At 38.4% G+C, this 19,659-nt stretch overlaps 1 protein-coding gene across 1 annotated transcript; it reads right to left on the minus strand.

The window, feature by feature from the left end:
- Positions 1 to 7,509: 7,509 nt before the first annotated feature.
- On the minus strand, positions 7,510 to 17,163 carry kcnj6 (potassium inwardly rectifying channel subfamily J member 6; the record flags this gene model as incomplete). The annotated part of the gene is made up of 2 exons (XM_079248253.1): positions 16,251 to 17,163; positions 7,510 to 7,862 (listed from the first exon to the last, which is right to left on the minus strand). The coding sequence occupies exons 1-2, from the start codon at positions 17,146 to 17,148 to the stop codon at positions 7,510 to 7,512; spliced, it is 1,251 nt and encodes a 416-aa protein (XP_079104379.1). The 5' UTR covers positions 17,149 to 17,163.
- Between the last annotated feature and the right edge of the window lie 2,496 nt (positions 17,164 to 19,659).

The raw sequence follows: 19,659 nt of genomic DNA on the forward strand, positions 1-19,659 counted from the left end.
AGATGAAAAAGGAAGTGTTTTTTTTCTAGTTTGGTCTAAAATACTAAGTGTTCGAACAGATGGTCTGAACTTTATGTCATAGTTGTTAAATCCGCATGTCATGTTGCCTGCAGGCTCCTGTTGCTCTTGTAACCTGATAAGAAATGACAGCTGACATCTTATGTGTCCAAATCATATAAATCAAAGCATTACTGTGACTATTTACACCTGTCAGACCAACATTAACTCATTTTTGCACATATGAGAGGGATGCCAGTGTCGATGTTTGTCTCATTGTCATGCTTTGATCTCAGTTATTGACACAGAATGTCGGAAAAGTGTGAGATATAATTGAACGTTTACAAATGAACATTTTATTCCACCAAAATCAGCTGTTTGACAGTGTCGGTTCTGATAGGAATTTTTTATTATCTTCTGATCAACAAATAAGGATTACTATTTATTCCCAGTCTTACACTATTCCGGCTTAACAGTGAAACACTCTCTGGTCGCTACGCCAGGTCTGCTTTGCTAGTAACAGGAAGATACAGTATTTCTTCTTTTTTCTTTTAAAGATGCTTTAATTCTTCTTAGCATTGATTTGTTTTGATGTTTGAAACATTCCTCAAAAATTTTGCTCCATACTGACATGAAGCATCACAGTTGCTGCATATCCATGATGAGAATCTCTCGTACATGAACGTAGATCTGGTGACTGTGGAGGCCGTTGGAGGACAGTGAACTCGTCTTCATGGTGGAGATGTGAGCTTTGTGACATGGTGCATCATCCTGCTGGAAGTTTCCATCAGAAGATGCTACACTGTGCTCATAAAGGGATGGACATGGTCAGCAACAATACTCAGTAAGCTGTGGTTTAAATGATCTTGTTAGTACTAAATGGCTAAAGTGTGTTTAGAAAACATTTCCACCTTTGCTGCACCCCTTACTTGTCTTAATCATCGATACGGGACAGGATAGTTCTAGGTTTTCCCAGTCCAATCATCTGAATGTGGAGCTGAAATAGAGACTCATCAGACCAGGCAACATTTTTGCTGCTGCTTGAGGTTTTAGTGTTTTTCAGAGAGGCTGTTCTGCGTGACTTGGTTTTACCTGAAGGTTTTCGGAGTTCTGGTGGCTTTCTGTCATCTCCAGCCAGTCTGCCCACTCTGACCTCTCACATCAATAAGGCTTTTTGGTCCAAAAAACTGCTGCTCTCTAGTTAATTTTTCATTTTAGACAATTTCCTGTAAAGGCTACAGATGGTTGTGTGAGAGAAGACCCCTGCAGATCTTTTCTGAAATAGTCCCCCCTGTTACAAACGACCATTCTGAGTAACTTTAATCTCCTTTCTTCCTGATTCTGATGCCCAGTTTGGACTCCAAATCATCATGACTGGATGCAGTGAGTTGCAGCCGTGCCATTGGCTAAATAGATACTAGTATCAACAACTGAACACGTGCATATCATAAAGTTTGGAAGAGATTTGCTCATTCCTAAATTTAAAAAAAAAAAAAAAAAAAGTGTCATTCATTTTGAAAGGAGTAGCAGCCAGTGTAGGCTATTAGCCTCACTCCAAGCATGCACACCATCCACAGCGTCAGATACTGTCAGATGTCAGATTGACCACTGAGATCACTCACGATGCTTCAAATTGAATTTTGTAACTATTTTCTGGGGAATCTTTTGAAAATGAAATGTTAATAATGGCCCCTTTCTTTATAATATTAATTAAATGGGCAGTCTCAAAGAAGAAAATAAAAATGTAGTTTGGATTATTTATTATTAATTTTATTCATGAGTCAAAAACAGCAGGTATGTTCTGAAAATGAAAAAGCATTTATGTTGATCAATTTTAATTTGAATTATGGTAAAATTTTACTTCCATGATAAAAAAGACCATTGAGACACATTTTTCTACAACATCATGTCTGTGACATATTAGTGAAAGATACTCCAGGACTCGCAGAAATCATTTCCATACTATTCCAAATTGATTTACTGATGTAGGATAGATGTAATGAGGCCCATAAATGTGATTAGGCACTATGTAAAATGATTTATTGCCTAATTCAAAACAGGAAGGAAACTGTAGATACGACAATTATATATATATATATATATATATATATATATATATATATATATATATATATATATATCCTTTTTCTTCTTCTTCCTATTATTATTATTATTATTATCATCCTCATCATTATTATTATTAATTCAGCTAATTTGTCAGTCCAAGATTAATCTGTCCTTCAAGATATAAAAGATATTCTGGGTAAACATGGGATTGCACTGAAAATATGTAAGTGTGCATGAAAACTTCCAGCAGCACTGAGCTATAGATCCTCATTTACTGTACTTTCATTTTCTAAGTTACCCTGCTGTTAACTGGTTTTGTACCATAAAGTGGGACATTTCTAGTTAAATATTAACTATGATAAGTTATGTTGGTGTGTGAGTGATGAGAAAATGTCTTTCATTCAGGAGCCGTCATGATGATACATATGAAGATAAATAATTATGCACTTTGGAGATTTAAGAGTTAAAATTGTTATCTCAATTTCCTGTCTTGAACCAGTATGAGTTGGCTCATACTAAAGCTGGTTAAGGCTTTTTACGTCATTGCAGCAGTGATGTATTGTACTGCAGCATGCTGTGGAGTTAGAAGATTAAAACTGAAGGAGTGTGCACTGTTTTGCAAATGAGACATCAGGGTTCTGCAGCATTAGCAGCACGTTAACCCAGTTACTCATATAAAAATATCTACTAAATGACTAGATCAAGGATGTAGTCTGGTGTCAAACGCAAAGGATTTGGAGTGAATAAGACACTAAAATTAACAAAAATAATCAGTATCAAGCTACTTTTTCCTTCTTTCTAATGTTAAGAGTTTTGAAAAAACATGGAATAACTTTACTTATTTTATAAAACTATGAAATAAACAAAAGTGAGTTAAAAGTTCAATATTGTTCTCTACCAGAGTCAAGTCTGGTCTTAGAACAAAGCAGCAAAATATATAAGTATTTCAGCAAGAACAGAAAATCTTCAGCAGACTAAAGACCCTGAATTGGAATAAGCTGTGTAGAAAATGAATGAAAATGGAGAAAACGTACTATAAATGGTACTTTAGTGTTCATGGTCTGCTTGCACCATTATTTCTGTTTAGATATGGCTCAAGCAACACTAAAGAAGTAGAGAAAACTCACTGTCCAAGGCTGAGAAGCTGTACTTTACCTCCTGAAAACATCGCGTTAAGGCTGAGCTTGCTTTATTCCACTGCAACATGGGCACAACTGGGAACCAGCACACTTGCTGGGAAAAGGGAAAAACACAAGGGTAAAAATCAGAGTGACTTTTACTGACTTGAAGAGCTCAGAGAAGAGATGAGATGCAGGGAGAGTTCAGCTGGGAAATTGAACTGAACAGTAATCATTGTCTCTGTACACTTGCATGGGATGGGAATGAGTTGATTGAAAGGTGGGAACATTCTTGACTTTTTTATTATTTGACTTTTCTGGTTTACTGTTTCCATAAAATAACAATCTGACTGACCGTTTATCGGAGTTTGATAACAGTACGGACTGAGAAGTGAATTGTTTTGTCTTTACAGATTTGTTCTTTCTGTACAAGCTATCTTTTACGGTTATTTTTTTCAGCTGTTTATCTGTATACCCCCCCCCCCCCCAAAGACTGCAGTGGACAAACGATGGAGCATGCTCAGCAATTTGTCCCATTTATATGTTCAAAGATGTTCCACTTTTGATCCAGCCAAACTGGCAGAAAGATTTTTTTCTGATGTCATGTAAATGTACTGAATGGTGATGACTTATCCTGCGTCCGTAGGGATGTACACTGAGCTCGTATGCAATTTAACAAGTTCTCTCATTTTAATTTCAGGAGTGGTTGTAATATGGTGGGTTGGCTAGTCCTGAGCTCGTCAGAATGGAGGACCTCCCCATAAACCGAGGACCCTCCCTAAAACTACAGATACTGCCCAAAAGGGAATTTAACTGCGACTATGCCAGTGAAAAATTAATATAAAGAAAGACCAAACAATCTTAAGTTATCATTTTGTTTAACATTAAAATGTCCCCAGTGAGTCTCTGTAGGTCTCCCTCCACCAGATAAAACTTGGCCAATCTGAAGTCGAGAAAACTGACTTCAGTACACAAATCCAGACAGTTGTGCCCTTCCCCTCACGTCTTGGGATAAGAAGGACTAAACCTGAAAAGTAGAGTCACACATCTGTTGTGATATTTGCCTTTGGAAAGTTTGTACTACAATCTGTGGTAAAAGTTCTAAAAGGATTAAAATGCGGAATAAGTGGCTATGATGAAACTGATATGACGTTCAGAGATCATCCAGCCACCATGACTTTAAGGTTTATTGTTCCATGGAACAATCCAGTTCATTTTTTCTGTTTTAATATTTACGGCTACTTTTGTTCAAACCAAACTGCATTTTATGTTGTTTTTCTAACTAAGACTTTCAGTCCACAAGTTGTGCTTTCTTTTTTCTTTTCTTTGTTTTCTGTTCTTGTCTTTTTTCTTTTCTTTGTTTTCTGTTCTTGTCTTTTTTCTTTTCTTTTTTTTCTGTTCTTGTCTTTTTTCTTTTCTTTTCTTTTTTTCTTATTTCTAAATCTACCAGTTAAGTGAACAAGTTTTTTTATTAACATTTTTTTGTTTTTACGAAGGAGGGGTGTGTTTGTGTGTGTCACAATCTTAATAACAAGGTGGTAATGTACATTTGGCCCAGGAGAATTGTTACCAACTTATGAGAGGACACACTTACCCAGGACTCCCAGAAGAAAATACTTCTGTGCTGGTCCAAGGCAGACTGGTCCACAAACCACCTGCAGATCCACGCCATCGCAGGATAAAGCCCACCTAAATGCTTTAAGGTGGGCTGGACTGACCATGACTTGACCCAAGGACAAGGAGATGTGTAAAGTCATACAAAGGAATTGGGGATCGTTCTGTTGCCGCTCCAAGTCTAAATTTACTGTCTAAATTCCTAACAAGTTCCCATATTAGGCCCACATTGGCATTTATTTTACCATCTTTCTCTCAGTTCAAAGTTATTCATCATTTTAATAAATTTAACTTTATTAATTACTTCCAAACAGTATAAACTCATTTAGATATTTTCCCATTTTAATAGTCTAATTCACCATAATCCATGTCTTTTAATCATAAATCCTGGTTTTGCTACAAAGTTGTTATAAGTCTTTCACTTTTCAGTTTTCTGAAAACAAGCAGCCTTCAGACTGGTAGCCTACGTCTTAATGACTATTAATAAGGCAGAATTTCCTCCATTCAGGAAGTGGTGCTCCTGCAAGAATGAATAATTGTTAGACATTGAAGCTACTTAGAGGAAAACATGGTAAATTTCTGTCCTTTTCATGGAAACATTAAGAATATTTCTGCAGTAACCTTCTATTGACTAAACACATTAAATTAAACAGGTCCACAAATCAAAGACTATAAAAGCAGGAAAGAAACAGCAAAAGAAGAAAGATCTGGCCAACAATGCACACAAGCTATTCACTCCTATGCAATAGTGATCAATTTACCATAAAGTTATCCAATCCTACAAAATACTCTTTAATTCTGAATTGAGCTCAAATTTAAAGAATAAAAATCATGCTGAAATGCAGGAGATTTGAGTAAAATTATGATCATATCACAATAATATTGGGAACTCATTCAGGTTAAACAGATAAAAAGACATTTTTAAAACTTAAAGATACAGAGTGTAAGAATTACTGGCATCTAATGTAAAGACAGGCATAGAAATGTCATAAAGTACCAAGCAGAGTTGTGAATGGACGGTGGCCGTCTGTGGCCAAAACTCTTCCAGAGGTACCATGTTTTCTTCTTTGTTAGGATCCAGTGGCCTCAAGTGCAGCGATGACTTCCCCACATGCATACTGGCCTCTTCTATGTGCATTTTAAGGCGTTATTTATCAAACGCTGCTTGTTAAAACAAGCTTGTACTGCGGTTTCAAAGCGCTGATAATGGCAGCTTTAATTTACGTCAACCAAAGGATAATGTCAATAAATGACTCGTTCTGGAGTTTAAAAACATAATTATTTTAGTTAAGTGATTAAATAGAAGCAGAAACTCAGTTGTTAATGATACATAAAGTTTTCCTGATTTTGCTACATGCTCTGTAAGACGCCAAGCTCTCTCACAACCGCAGTCGGATGTTTGTCTCCTGCCCAGGTGGATCGCTTTTGCACGATAGTAAGTACGTATTTGTATGTTTAGTTTTATGTATTTATTTTCTTTTAACTTTTTCAAGCTAACATTTGAGTGATTATTATGACAACTGTAAGGAAGTAAATTAAGATTAAAAAGGGGGCCTGGAAGAAACAAGTTGTTACTTAATCCCGTTCCTTTTCTGACAAAGCTGTTATTTTTTGATGCTTGCTTTTTTTTTTGTTTGTTAGAAATAAATAAAGAAATACCAAATACTAAACAATTATGACAACTCAAACAATAAGAAAAGGTGAATCATGCAAATTAATTTAGTTACTTTTTTTCTTCTATATTTTGTTAAAGAGCCAAATAAAGAATTCGGTTAGAAAAAAAAAAATGTAGCTGTTATCTCATGAAGGGGTTTTTCAGATCTAACTTCGTATGTTTGATTTGCTGTACGTACGAATCATCATGAAGTAATTTCAGGAAATGAAAGAAAAATCTCATCAGGTGCATAATAAGCAACTTACTGTTTATTAATTGTTGAATCGGTTAGGTGACATGTGAGGGATTTCTAACATACACCGCCAGACCAGAGGCTTCCTGTGTGCAAAAAGTGACCAAATGCAGTTTTAAAGGGCCATTGTCTGAAGTCAGTCAGCTGTAAACAGCAAGTCATGTCTTCATGTAGTACTACCTTAAAACAAACACTTATTATTAGGGGAAAAAATGATCATTGGTTTAAACTAGAGTTTGCATCCACTGAGATGTACATTTTCCTTATAACATTATTGTTATACAGTATATACACCATACAAGATAAATTAACTGCAGATAATGTTTATACATGCTTAGATATATTTCTGAAAAACAAATAATGAAAGCTTTATACACACAGTAAGGCATATAATATATACAGATCTAACCTAAGTGTATTATTAGTATCAAACATTGGTCGAATATTCACATCGCAACTAAACAAAGAATTCAAAACTGTTTATATTATATACAAAAATACTTAAGCAAATGCCCCTAGGAATATTTTAATAGAAAAAATAATAAGAATCTCATCAGGAGGACATCACATTATATTTTAAACATGCATTTGCCGCAGATGGTTTTCAGTCCAGCGGTGGGACACATGTCTACGTCGTTTGTTGCTTCTAGCGGTAAGTGTGAATCACTGAGAAGAAGCGGTTCTTAATGAAGGATACTTGGTCTACTATGTTCGTTGGTCATCACTGTGTGGCCATCCTTTGCGAGCAGTTCCGTCCAGTGATCTCATATAAACCTGTGAGCTCGCTGCCTATCATAAAGAACTCGCTACACTTTGGACTCACTCTCTAAGTTGGCAATATCTCCATTCCTCTCAGTCTGCTGGCTCTTTCCCTCATCATCTGTGTTGGTTTTTGTCTCCTGGCCCTCCTGCTCAGACTCGGGGAGCCCCTGCTGGCTAAGCTTACTGGCCAGTGACCACGTCAGGGGCAAGCGAGCCCGGTTGGCCATGTCAGCGAGCTCTTTGGCACTGCAGGTGGGAGTGTCAGTTTCGTAGATTTCATGGAAGCTGTTGTAATCCACCTCGTAGAAGCCGTCCTCCAGCGTCAGGACGGGCGTGAAGCGGTAACCCCATTTGATCTCGCTGCTGACGTAGGAGCTCCTGGCCTGGCACGTCATACCTGCAAACAGCATGAAGGGTTTTAACACTGTGTTGGGTTCAAGCTGCATCCTTCATCCTAATTACCAGCAAACCGAAATATGGGCCTTATGGTCCCACTTAAACTGGCGTTCACTGTGTTACGGCAAGTTCATTTTTATTGGCACACTGGGAACATCAGAAGAGGGTTGAATTAGCTATTAGCAGTTCCCTTGTCCATGGAAGTACAAATAGAAAGAAAGCTGCTCAGATCCAATCAGGACCATCTTTCTTTCAGTTACTCAGTAAACTGATGGCTGTGTTTTAGCAATGGACAGCAGAAAGACATATTCTGATGTGATTTCAACAGAAACAAGAGATTCTGGTAAACTTTTCCTTCCCACTGTCGCTGCGTGCATGCTCAGGATGGAGGATTGGATCGAAGTCATGACTCGATGCAATCAGTTGGTTTCTAGTATAGGATATGTATGAATTGGCTCGAAATGATGTGTATGTTGATTTGTGTATGTAAAGTGCCCTGTGACAACATGGTTGTGAAGTGGCGCGATACAAATAAAGTTGAATTGAATTGAATTGAATTGAATTGAATTGAATTGAATTGAATTGAATTGAATTGAATTGAATTGAATTGAATTGAACTAATGTCAGCCAACGTAAGGCGGACCTGCAGCCACTACTCAGTCAACACTTAAACAACTGTTAAATTGATTGAGGCTGTGAAATAGCATGCATGCAGTCAGGTAACAGCATGAAATAGCCTGCATGATGGTGCAATGGAAATGTTTCATTGTTCTGAACTGTTTATTACAGACTTACTGGGCTGCACAGTGTTATGGTCATTAGCATTATTGCCTCACAGCAAGAGGGTTCCTGGTTCGAAGTTTGGCCTTTTTTGTGTGGAGGTTGCATGTTGTATATGTGAGCATGAATGATTCTCTTTGTGTTGGACGTGCAACGGACTGGTGACCTGTCCAATGTGTACCCCTGCAGATCTTTTCTGAAATAGTCCCCCTTGTTACAAACAACCATTCTGAGTAACTTTAATCTCATTTCTTCCTGATTCTGATGCCCAGTTTGGACTCCAAATCATCATGACTGGATGCAGTGAGTTGCAGCCGTGCCATTGGCTAAATAGATAATAGTATCAACAACTGATCATGTGCATATCATAAAGTTTGGAAGAGATTTGCTCATTCCTAAGTAAAAAAAAAAGTGTCATTCCTTCTGAAAGGAGTAGCAGCCAGCATGAGGCTATTAGCATCACTCCATGCACACCACCATCCACAGCGTCAGATACTGCCAGACGTCAGGATGAAGAATGACCACTGAGATCACTCTCTTGCACCGCGATGCTTCAAACTGAATTTTCTAACTATTTTCTGGGGAATATTTTGAAAATGAAATGTTAATAATAGATCCTTTCTTTATAATATTAAGTAATTTACAAAGTGAGCAGTCTCGAAGAAGAAAATAAAAACAACACCAGCACACTTTTGTTAACTCAGAAAAACCTTGGAGTTGGTTCACTAAACGTTTTAGATGATGTTTCCTGAGGCTTTCTGTTCTATCTCTGTAAAAGCCCTCCTTCCTTTCTCATTCTGCTCTCTGTTATCTCCTACGGGACCTTCCGGGTTGCTACCGAGACTGTACATATTAAATCTTCTACAGACTGTCTGCATTGCTGTTGAATGTCTACAGTGAGAACCCTTTAGAGCAGCTTAATGACACCCCACTAATGCTGTTGTTTTCACCTTGCAGAGTTTCTGTACATCTACAGCTCACTTCAAAGTCCTCTCAGAAAATGAAACAGTGAGACTTCACCTTTTAAAGCATTGCATCCAGATTTCAAGACATGTCACCACACTCATGGCCTTTCAGGCAGAACAATCGGAGCTCGTTAGGTCATGATAGCAGTTTCTCTAATGACAGTAATGTTGGTGGATTACACGGCTATTAGATGGATTGCCATGACATTTACTGTTGACATTTCATGTCCTCTGCTAGTTGGATTGTAACAGGCCTGATTATCCTCTGACTTTTCATCCCCCACCATCAACACAACATCATTCACTTTATCTGAGTTGTCCACACAGACATACCTCAGAGGAATATCTTTATCGGATAAATGCTAAGCCTGAGCCTGAGCTGCACTTTCACTGCAGTGCTCCAGTTCAGGCTTTTGGCTGCGGTAGTTTTTAAAAGTTTTTGCAACTTTTGGTCAAAACTGACAGTGTTAATAAGAAGGAAATATTAATAATGTTTCAATAAAAACAATTAGCAGTTGACATCATGTTGACAGCAGATAGATCTTGTCATATGTTACTGGGTTTGTCAAGTTGGTAATTTTTTTGTACATTTTTGCTCAATTTTGGTTACAGGCTCTGTCTCTGCTTCCTCAAACTGGTATTTTAAATGTTAAAAAAAGAGAAAAGAAGTCTTTTTGGATCGGTCTTTCTTCTTTTTATCCTTTTTGCCCAAGTTGCTGGTTGGTTACGGCCAGCTGATTTGACTGACAATGCCCAAGTGGACTAAAATCCAAAGCAACATTGGAGAAAGAGTCAGAATTTTGGGAAGACAAAGCATCAAAGAGTGTAGAACGTTAATTTGAGTATTGCCAAGCAAGCTTCTGGGGAAGTCACAAGTTTTAATTAAGTCTGAAGTTTGCAGGAGTGAAGTAGCTTGAAACATACCACTGACAAAGGAATTTGCAAAGCGGGTGAGGTGTAAAGTGCTAAAGATGGTGAAGTCTAGACTAACAGCATGATTGCTCCGATGTGCAGAAAAGATTAAAAATCCTCTGCTGCTTTAGACAGGCAGGGATTCATCAATGCTGCATGGCCTGCTGGCCAAATGGTGTGAATAAGAAAACAGCAGACCGCCATGTGTTCTAGGAAAGGATGTCACGAACATTAAAACAAGCTCATTGCATTGGCTAAAGGTTCCCCCTCTCCCACACAAACAACAGAGTAACGAGATGGGAGTCATTCTTCCAAGAATCGGATTGATATTTCACTGAAGTGTTAGTCTCTCTGTGAGCATGCTGTCACGCTGATGTTAGCATTTAGGTCAAGGCAGCACAGTTTCACTTAATATACACAACGCAGAAAAGAATGAGAAATGTAAGGTTATTTTCAAGTTACCATTACCAAGAATTTAAATTGATATATAATGACTACGACTCTCCTAACAGAGACCATCTGTTAACCACTGAGTTCATTAGAAGATGAAAACTCAGTCGTTAACTTCATCACTGGACATAGAAATGCATCTGCATGCTAGAAATCAGAGAATCAGAGAAGTTCTCCTCTCAAAGATCAGACTACATCTCCGTTACTTTACTGAAGATCAGTCTTCAGCATTAAAATGAAAAAAAGAAAAGTTTAAAACTGATAACTTACTGTTGTACCCATAGCTTTTACTCATGTATAGCTTTTGTTATTTTAGAAAAAAAGTATACATTTCAGTCCTTTATTATACTCCTATATTATGATAACACTCATTTAATAGTTGAAAATACAAATTTCAATTTTCAATGTGTGCCTGATAAATGGTTAAAAATCCTATTAATTTATCCTGTATTTGATCAATCGAAGTGTACTGTTTTTCTTTTTGTTTTTTTATTTTTTTATTAATGTTCTGTTTATGGGTCACTTAATTTGGTGAAAGCATTCAAATGTGACAAGTAAAATAAGTTTTAAAAATGTGAATGTTAGCTCAGATAGTATGAAGGTGCTTTCTATTTGATAAAAAAAAAACAAAACGGTAGCCCTAATCAATAATAATGCCATCTCATTGGTAGACACCTTTCTCTCAGTTTGTAGAACCCAGGAGAAAATCTGTTGGTTAGCTAAGCTAACTGCTATTCAGTACAGGGCCACCCATGTACTGTATATAAAGAGATGGACGTAGTCTCCGTGACGTCACCCGTAGGTTTCTGAAGAGCTGAATTGAAGCTCGGTGGGCGGTTCCAACAATCGCCATTTTGGCAGGGACATGCGCGTCGTCTCACCCGGAAAATACAAATATGGGCAAAGAGGTGGAGCTGAGAGGGGGGCTGTGAGCGTCATGGTGGATGATTGACATCGAGCGAACTCCGAGCTTTCTGTAGCTAAAAGCTAACCGAGCTACCCAACTAACGAAGCTAAGCGGGCTAAAGCTAAGTCACGTTGTTAACCGGCTAAAAACCGTGGTTGTTCTATATTCTTCTAACTTCAAGCGGGGGTACCTGTCAATTAAAAGGACACACCCCTAAATATGTTGAACTTTGAGATTAAATTACTTTTAAACGGGCGAGTTAGAAAAAAATTCACTCCCCCCACAGTTGTCCTGAAGGTAAACCTGACCTATTAAACCTAAAATGGATTTTTGAACCAGGCTGTAAACATGTTTATTTCTGCTGTGAAGTTGGTCTTTTTAACATGGGAGTCTATGGGGATTAGCTCTGTTTTGCAGCCCCTAAAGGATGAAGGGGAACTGCAGTTTTATGTACTTCCGCATAGGCTTCACTTTTAACTGCTGGAGGTTGCCGCTTGGGGCCACCAGAAAGATGGACTTTTGTGTTACATTAAGTAACCCAGCCCTGACTGAGTTTGCAATATGGGTCTTTTGAAGTTAATAAAACATGAACACAAACTCAATATTGATTAAAAAAATTATAGGGCATAAAAATACACAATATGAAGGTTCATTGAAGTGTGATGATGTTTTTAGGTAATAGTTGATGTAGATGGTGAAAAATTAGCCCCTTTCTCATACTGATTAGCTGTTAGCTTAGCTCCCAGCAGTTAGCTGTTAGTGCTATGTTAGCTGAGAGTGCTAAGCTGCTGACAACTGTCAGCATCTAGTAACAATGACTATGCATAGTTAGTACTTTTATCACCCACATTTAGAAAAGTACAAATCATTGTAACTTTGGCAGTAACTTGCAAATCAAGAGCTAGCTTTAGCATTACTGAAAACTAACCAGATACCAGGGATTCTTCAACCTATAGCTGACTTAAGAGAAAAAAAATCATTTAAAGAGTTAAATTTAAAGAGTTAAATGAGCAAGTGTTTAAATTCAAAATCAGATTAAAACACACTGCGCTGTTTGTCACTTTCATATAAAGTTTAACCCTTGATAGGAAACTCTATGAAATACCTTAAAATTAGAAATTTTAACCTAAAATTGTCCTTCTGGTATGTACCAAGACCTCCATTGTGTTGTTACATTAACAAAAAAAATAGTTTCATGCTGAATATGAAAGCAAACGAAGTGCTCAAACATAGTCACTTACCCAGGTTTAATGTTTTAGCATAATAAATTTATTGGTCTATAGCCTATAGGGACTTCACTTTGTAATTTAATAAATACATTTCTTCCTAGATTAGTTAACTGTTAATAATTGCTCCAGCAGAGATTAGTTGACATTTTACATTAATCATGAAATTCTGGCTCAGCTGTCTGTTGCAGACAGAGTCATCTGTGAGACTCCAGCAGCTGCTTCAAAACACGCCACTAAGCCATTACGTAATACTTTCATTTGATTTTATTCAAACTGGCAGTGGGACAAATGACTGCATACTAAACTCACATCACACATCTTAAGATGTTTTTATCTAATATACTAATATGTAGTTTCGTGTGTTAATTTTCTCAGCTGTTGTATTTCTCACACATGTCCTGTTTGTACTTCAGATTTAGTTGCCCTGCTTCTGAGTGTGCATCTTTGCTCTGCAGATTTTCTCAGCTCAGGACATATAACATGCAACATCAATCTTTATATAAATTTTTTAGTTCATTTAGTTTTTTTATTTCATCTTGAAGCCTGTTTCATTCTGTTTGTGAAGATAAAAGCATATATTATTAGAGTACAATTTGGATAAATTTAGATTTGTCAGCATAGCTTATGGTCGTGGGCTCACTCAAGATACACACATCTAGAACTACCATGTGTTATTGGTTATAACACACGACTAAACTTAAATACTGCTGCTGCATACCAGATGTTATTTTAACATTTCTTATTGACTGTTCTGAAAGGGTGAACAATGTGTGCCAGCCTTTGTAGTCTCTCTAAACCGCAAAGATTTTAAGACTGCTTGCAAATATTGTGGAGGCAGATGACACAGCAGATTAGGCTTTTGTGCTTCATTGGTGTACAATAAACAGGACTTTTATTTGGGTACGGTGAAGGTTTAGTTTCAGAAAAGGTTTAGTTTCTCATTTCCTTAATATTAGCAAACAAAGTTACGGTTCCAGCTGATGTTTGTTTTTACCTGTCACACAACATTAGATGCAGGGGTCACAACATAAAGAGAAAATAACAAATCATGTGAGGCAGTAGTGCTTCGCGCTAAATCACAATGATGTGATAATTAACAACAAAACAGTTTTGTTTGAGACCCCTTTCTTTGGAAAAAGTAATTTAAAATGGGCTTTGAGTTTATTTTATTGATTTTTTAAAAATTATTATTAGTTAGATATTACAGCGTTTTGAAGGTATTTCAAGTCAGTAAACCAATGGAGGCTTTGCAGATACATTCTATGTTGTATATACACAACCTTTCTGGCCAAATGTACCAAAACTCTGCGATGTAATCAGCCTACAGCACATTACAGAGGTGTATAACTTTTCTCAAGGCTAAGGTCCATGCTGTTACTTGGCACTTTGTGTTTTTTTTTGTGTTCTTTTCTCCAAAAGGATATTATGAAATTGAATTTAGTTCAGCTGAATTCTGCTTTATTTGGAAATAAAATTCACAGTAAAGTAATCCTGGATCACTTTTACAGGCACAGTCCAATTCAGTATAATTCAGTGGGGCCCAAATAATAATTATATTACAACAAATCCATTTGATCCACATTAGTCCAATTTATGACAGCTGTATAAACCGATTCATATAAAACCAATGGATTGCTTCTCTTTGAATAAATCCTCTATCATGCTGATGTAAGCCATTGCAGGCATCAAAAGTTTCGTTTCTCATTCACTTTGGACAGAAAATGGAGTCTTTCATTGCTAAATTAAATTGTTAGTTAATTCCTTTGCTTTGCTGACCTAACTTGCTGTGGAAAGTTGTTAATAGTTCAATATTTTCAAACAGAAGCACCAAAACAACAAATGTGATTAACCTTGTGTCAGATTGCTGCGCCAAGAATTGACATTGAGTTTTAAAGCATTGCATCCTTGTCAATCACGCCGGGTTAGCTTGTAATTAACTTATTAGCTTGAGCTTTGACCACTACAGCGAGGTTTTATTACATAAGCTGCAAACACTGAAATGCAGAGGAACCCAGTGAACCCACTGGCACAGGTACACATTAAAAAACATTACGTCACATTACGTCACACCCATTTCACACTGCTGACAAAGACTCAGCCCAACTGTCAGGACAATTAATGTTCGTGTGTGAAGAAGAGTCAGAGTGTATCCTCTCAGAGGAATGAATCTCTGGACTGAATTTCCTGACAATCCATTCACTGGTTAACATTCATCTGGAAGAAGTGGCTCAAACCAAATAATCTTACAAAACAGATTATTGTTAGAAAGATGGGCTGCTGAGCACCGATAACAGGGGAGCATTGTCAAAGCAGCCAACAGGATGTACTGTTCTTCACAAGGACTCAACTTAGTTTGGAGATTTTTAAGTACAGAGGGCTAAATCCTCAGAAAATCAACATGAATCAATTTCACCTAGGATGTGCAGATCTATGGCCTGCTATAAAATACAAGGCTTTTAAAGTTAGGGTACAGAGAAAAAAACCCACTGTTTCCAAATCAGTTTTACACATTTTTACTCTTAAAGATGCTGAAATCCTTGTGTATTTTACAGATTATATTACAGATTAGACAGAGTAAAATCAGCCAAATAATTACTGTAAATGAGAAAACACTCAATTCAGCACGCCAGGGGCCATGTTGTGAACATGGCTAAAACAAACGAAACTACTTGTGATTGTATTGTGTGTTAAATTGACCTAAATAAAGAAAAAAAAATTAAAAAAATAACAAAAAATTCTGAAACACTGCATCACTGTGTTCATGCATTGCAATAACATATGTGTGATCCCAAATGAGCCTCTATCTGTTACAATTCAACACATATTTTTGTATTTTCTTATACAGGGGTGTCCAAGTCTGGTGCCGAGATCTACTTTCTTGCAACTTTTAGATGCATCTCTTCTCCGACACACCTGAATCTAACAGCTGAATTCTCTCTTCATGTCATCCAGCTCTGCAGAGGCCTGGTAACGAGCCAATTGTGTGATTCAGGTGTGTGTAGGATGCTAGATCTTGAGAACCAGACTTGAGCACCCCTGTCCTAAAATGTTCTGACTAACATGAACAATTGTTATTAGCTCTTAATGACATCACAAATGAACCTAACTGTGGTCATTTGTCTGACTTCATGAAAGAGAGTGCTCACCTGTAGCCTCCACCATCCCCTCCAAGATGACAACGATTTCCAGCTCCTCCTTGGCTAGGTGAGCCTGTGAGATTTCCCAGAAGGGGCTGTGCTGGTTTATCTCGTGACAGATGATGAGTGGAGACACGAGGAAGAGCCGGTCATCTCCCGTGTTGTAACCCACGTTCATGTCCGTCTGGTTTAGAGGAATGAACTCCCCCTCCTTGGTCTGCTTAGACTTGATAAGTTTGGCTCTGATCGAAGCCTCAACGATGTGCGAGTTTCGAAGGTCTCCGACTCTGAACATCAGGCACAGTCGACTATCTCTCATTGAGATGACCGCATGGGTGGAAAAGACAAGTGTCTCAGCTCGTTTCTTGGGCTGCGAGATCTTAACAAACATGCAGCCCACCATGAAGGCATTCACAATAGAGCCCAACACTGACTGAACTAAAAGTAGAACTATCCCCTCGGGGCATTTGTCCGTGATGACCCTATATCCATAACCAATGGTTGTCTCCGTCTCAATGGAGAACAGAAAAGCTGATACAAACCCGTTGAGGTTATTGACACATGGAGTCCATTGGTTGTCTGCTATATGGTCCAAGTCACCCCGGAGGTAAGCGATAAGCCACCACATGAAGCCGAAGAAGAGCCATGTCACTGTGTACACCAAAACGAAGATGAAGAGATTAAACCTCCATTTGAGGTCTACCAGCGTGGTGAAAATGTCCGTCAGATAGCGGTATGTCTCTCGCACATTCCCGTGATGGACATTGCATTTGCCATCTTTCTGAACGTACCGCTGGATTTTCTTGGCTCGGTCTATTTCTGCCAACTGTTTAGGCAGGTCCTCTCGGGCCTGCTTTGGCAACTTGGGCTTCCTGATGACGGCTGGGCTCTCCACATCATGCTCCATGAGGTTTCTGGGTGGATTCAAGCCTGTGAGAAAGGAAACGAGGTAGAGGTTATGAATTAGCAGGCAGAGAAGCCATGGCTGGTTTAGTTCAATGCAAGGCGAGGATGGAAAGCATGACAGTGGTATGGTTACAAGATGCTTTTTAATTCGGAATTAATAATTCGGAATTAAATTTTTCAGAATTAATGTATTCTCCTACGAGTTTACATGAAAATAATTCAGAATAGAGTTTTACATGAAACAGGTCCTGACTTAATTCCTCTTTAGAGCGGTGGGTTGGGAAGGGTTCTGATTGAACAGAGGACACATGTGACTTGTGACATATACCAGAAATAAACAAAGTTTGCTCCCTGCTTCTCGTCTTTTCAGTCGTACATGTAAAAACTACATAAAAAGTACCAGTTTCGCCTCTATTTTTATTATAATTTTGAAGTACCGGCTCAGCACGGGCATACTAATTCACTTTTTGCACCAAATGAGAAGGAGAAGAAAGACAGATCACCAAACATCAGAGGCAAAACAACACGTCATCGGGCCAGGACAAGGTAACAAGCATGTGCAAAACGACCAGAATTAACTTAGAGTGGAATTAAGGTTTACATGACAGAGGAATTAAATAGTTTGGAATTAAAATGCGAATAAACCAGCCATTTACAATAGAAATTTGCATTAGGAATTAAGGTTTTACATGGTTGTTTTTCATCAGTTTAAAGCAGAATTAACTTAATTCAGAATTAAAGAGGAATAAAACTCCCATGTAAACGTAGCAGTTGAAACAAAGCTGTAGGAATAGTTTATTTACGTGAAACATTTAGAACAGTTGCCCTTTACATTTCATGTAGTAATGTGCAATCAGTCAGTTGATCAATCAGTCTGGCGCCTTTATACCGCACATTTTATAATGTAGCACAAAGTCATTTAGAAACAAAACAATTAAAACTTTGATAAAACACAGCAATTCCCACCTGGTTCTACACTAATTCGAAAGTACTAAAAGGATTATACTATATACAACCCCCAACCCTGAGGAATCACACTCCTCAGCCTCCCTGGTAAGGTCTATTTAAGGGTCTTGGAGACGACGGTCCATCAAGTAGTAGAATCTCGGATTGAGGAGGAGAAGTGTGATTTTGGTCATGGTTGCGGAACAGTGGTCCTCTTTGGGGTCGTGGTCCCGGTTTGGTGGCCTCAGGATTGGGTCCCTGCTTTTTGTGGATGAGGCGGCCCTGTTGGCATCATCTTGCCATGATTTCCAGCTCTCACTTGAGCGTATCGCATCTGAGTGTGAATCGGCTTGGATGAGAATCAGCACCTCCAAATCTGAGACCATGGTCCTCAGCCGGAATAGGGTGGATTGCCCTCTCCGGGTCAGGAGTAAGGTTCTGCCTCAAATGGAGAAGTTTAAATATCTCAGGGTCTTGTTCACGAGTGAGGGAAGGATGGAGCGGTAGATTGACAGGCGAATCAGTTCGTTTGCAATCATGTGGACTCTGCTCCGATCTGTCGTGGTGAAGAAGGAGCTGAGCCAGAAGGCGAAGCTCTTGATTTACTAGTCGATCTACGTTCCTACCCTCACCTATGGTCATGAGCTGTGGGTCGTGACTGAAAGAACGAGATCACGTATACAGGCGGCTGAAATGAGTTTCCTCCGCTGGGTGGCCGAGCGCTCCCTTAGAAATAGGGTGAGAAGCTCGGTCATCCGGGAGGAGATCAGAGTAGAGCCACTGCTGCTCTGCATCGAGAGGAACCCGTTGAGGTGGCTCGGGCATCTGGTCAGGAGGCCTCCTGGACCTCCCTGGTGAGATGTTCCGGGCACGTCCCTCCAGGAGGAGACCCCGAGGAAGACCCAGGACATGCTGCAGGGATTATATCTCTCGGTCGGCCTGTGAACGCCTCAGGATCCCCCCTGGAGAGTTGGCAGATGTGGCTGGGGAGAGGGGTCTGGGCTTCCCTGCTTAGGCTGCTGCCCCCGTGACCCGACCCCAGATAAGCGGTGGAGAATGGATGGATGGATGGATAAGATCATTAAGTTATACAAGTTTCTACAGAATATACTTGTTTTATATCTTTAATAAGAATAAAATTTTAATAACTAAATATGTCAGTTTCACAGTAACATGACTGTAATTACTTATAAAATAAAAGCACATCAGAATCAGAGTACATTGATTCCTTTATCCAAAAGTAAAGACATAAAAAGTAAATTTAAATGTAATAAAATGAAATAAAAGATAGGAGATAGGAACATTCTGCGTGACATTTACCAACATTTGGCGCTTTATGGTTGTTTGTGATTTGTCGTTTCTTCACTGTTAAACAGTTTGCAGCATGAAAACATTCATGATTGTTCATAGAAGTCTACTTTTTCTACTTTGTCCCAAAACAAAATTGCCAAATTAATTAAACTGAACTTGAAAAATCCTATAGAATCCAGATCAGTGATAACAGTTGTACTTTATTAATGACTTTCCATGATGTAGTGCCATGGAAAATATTAGTAGTGACATAAGG

The sequence above is a fragment of the Telmatherina bonti genome (genome assembly GCF_933228915.1).
Source record: "Telmatherina bonti genome assembly, chromosome: 10".
NCBI lineage: Eukaryota > Metazoa > Chordata > Actinopteri > Atheriniformes > Telmatherinidae > Telmatherina > Telmatherina bonti.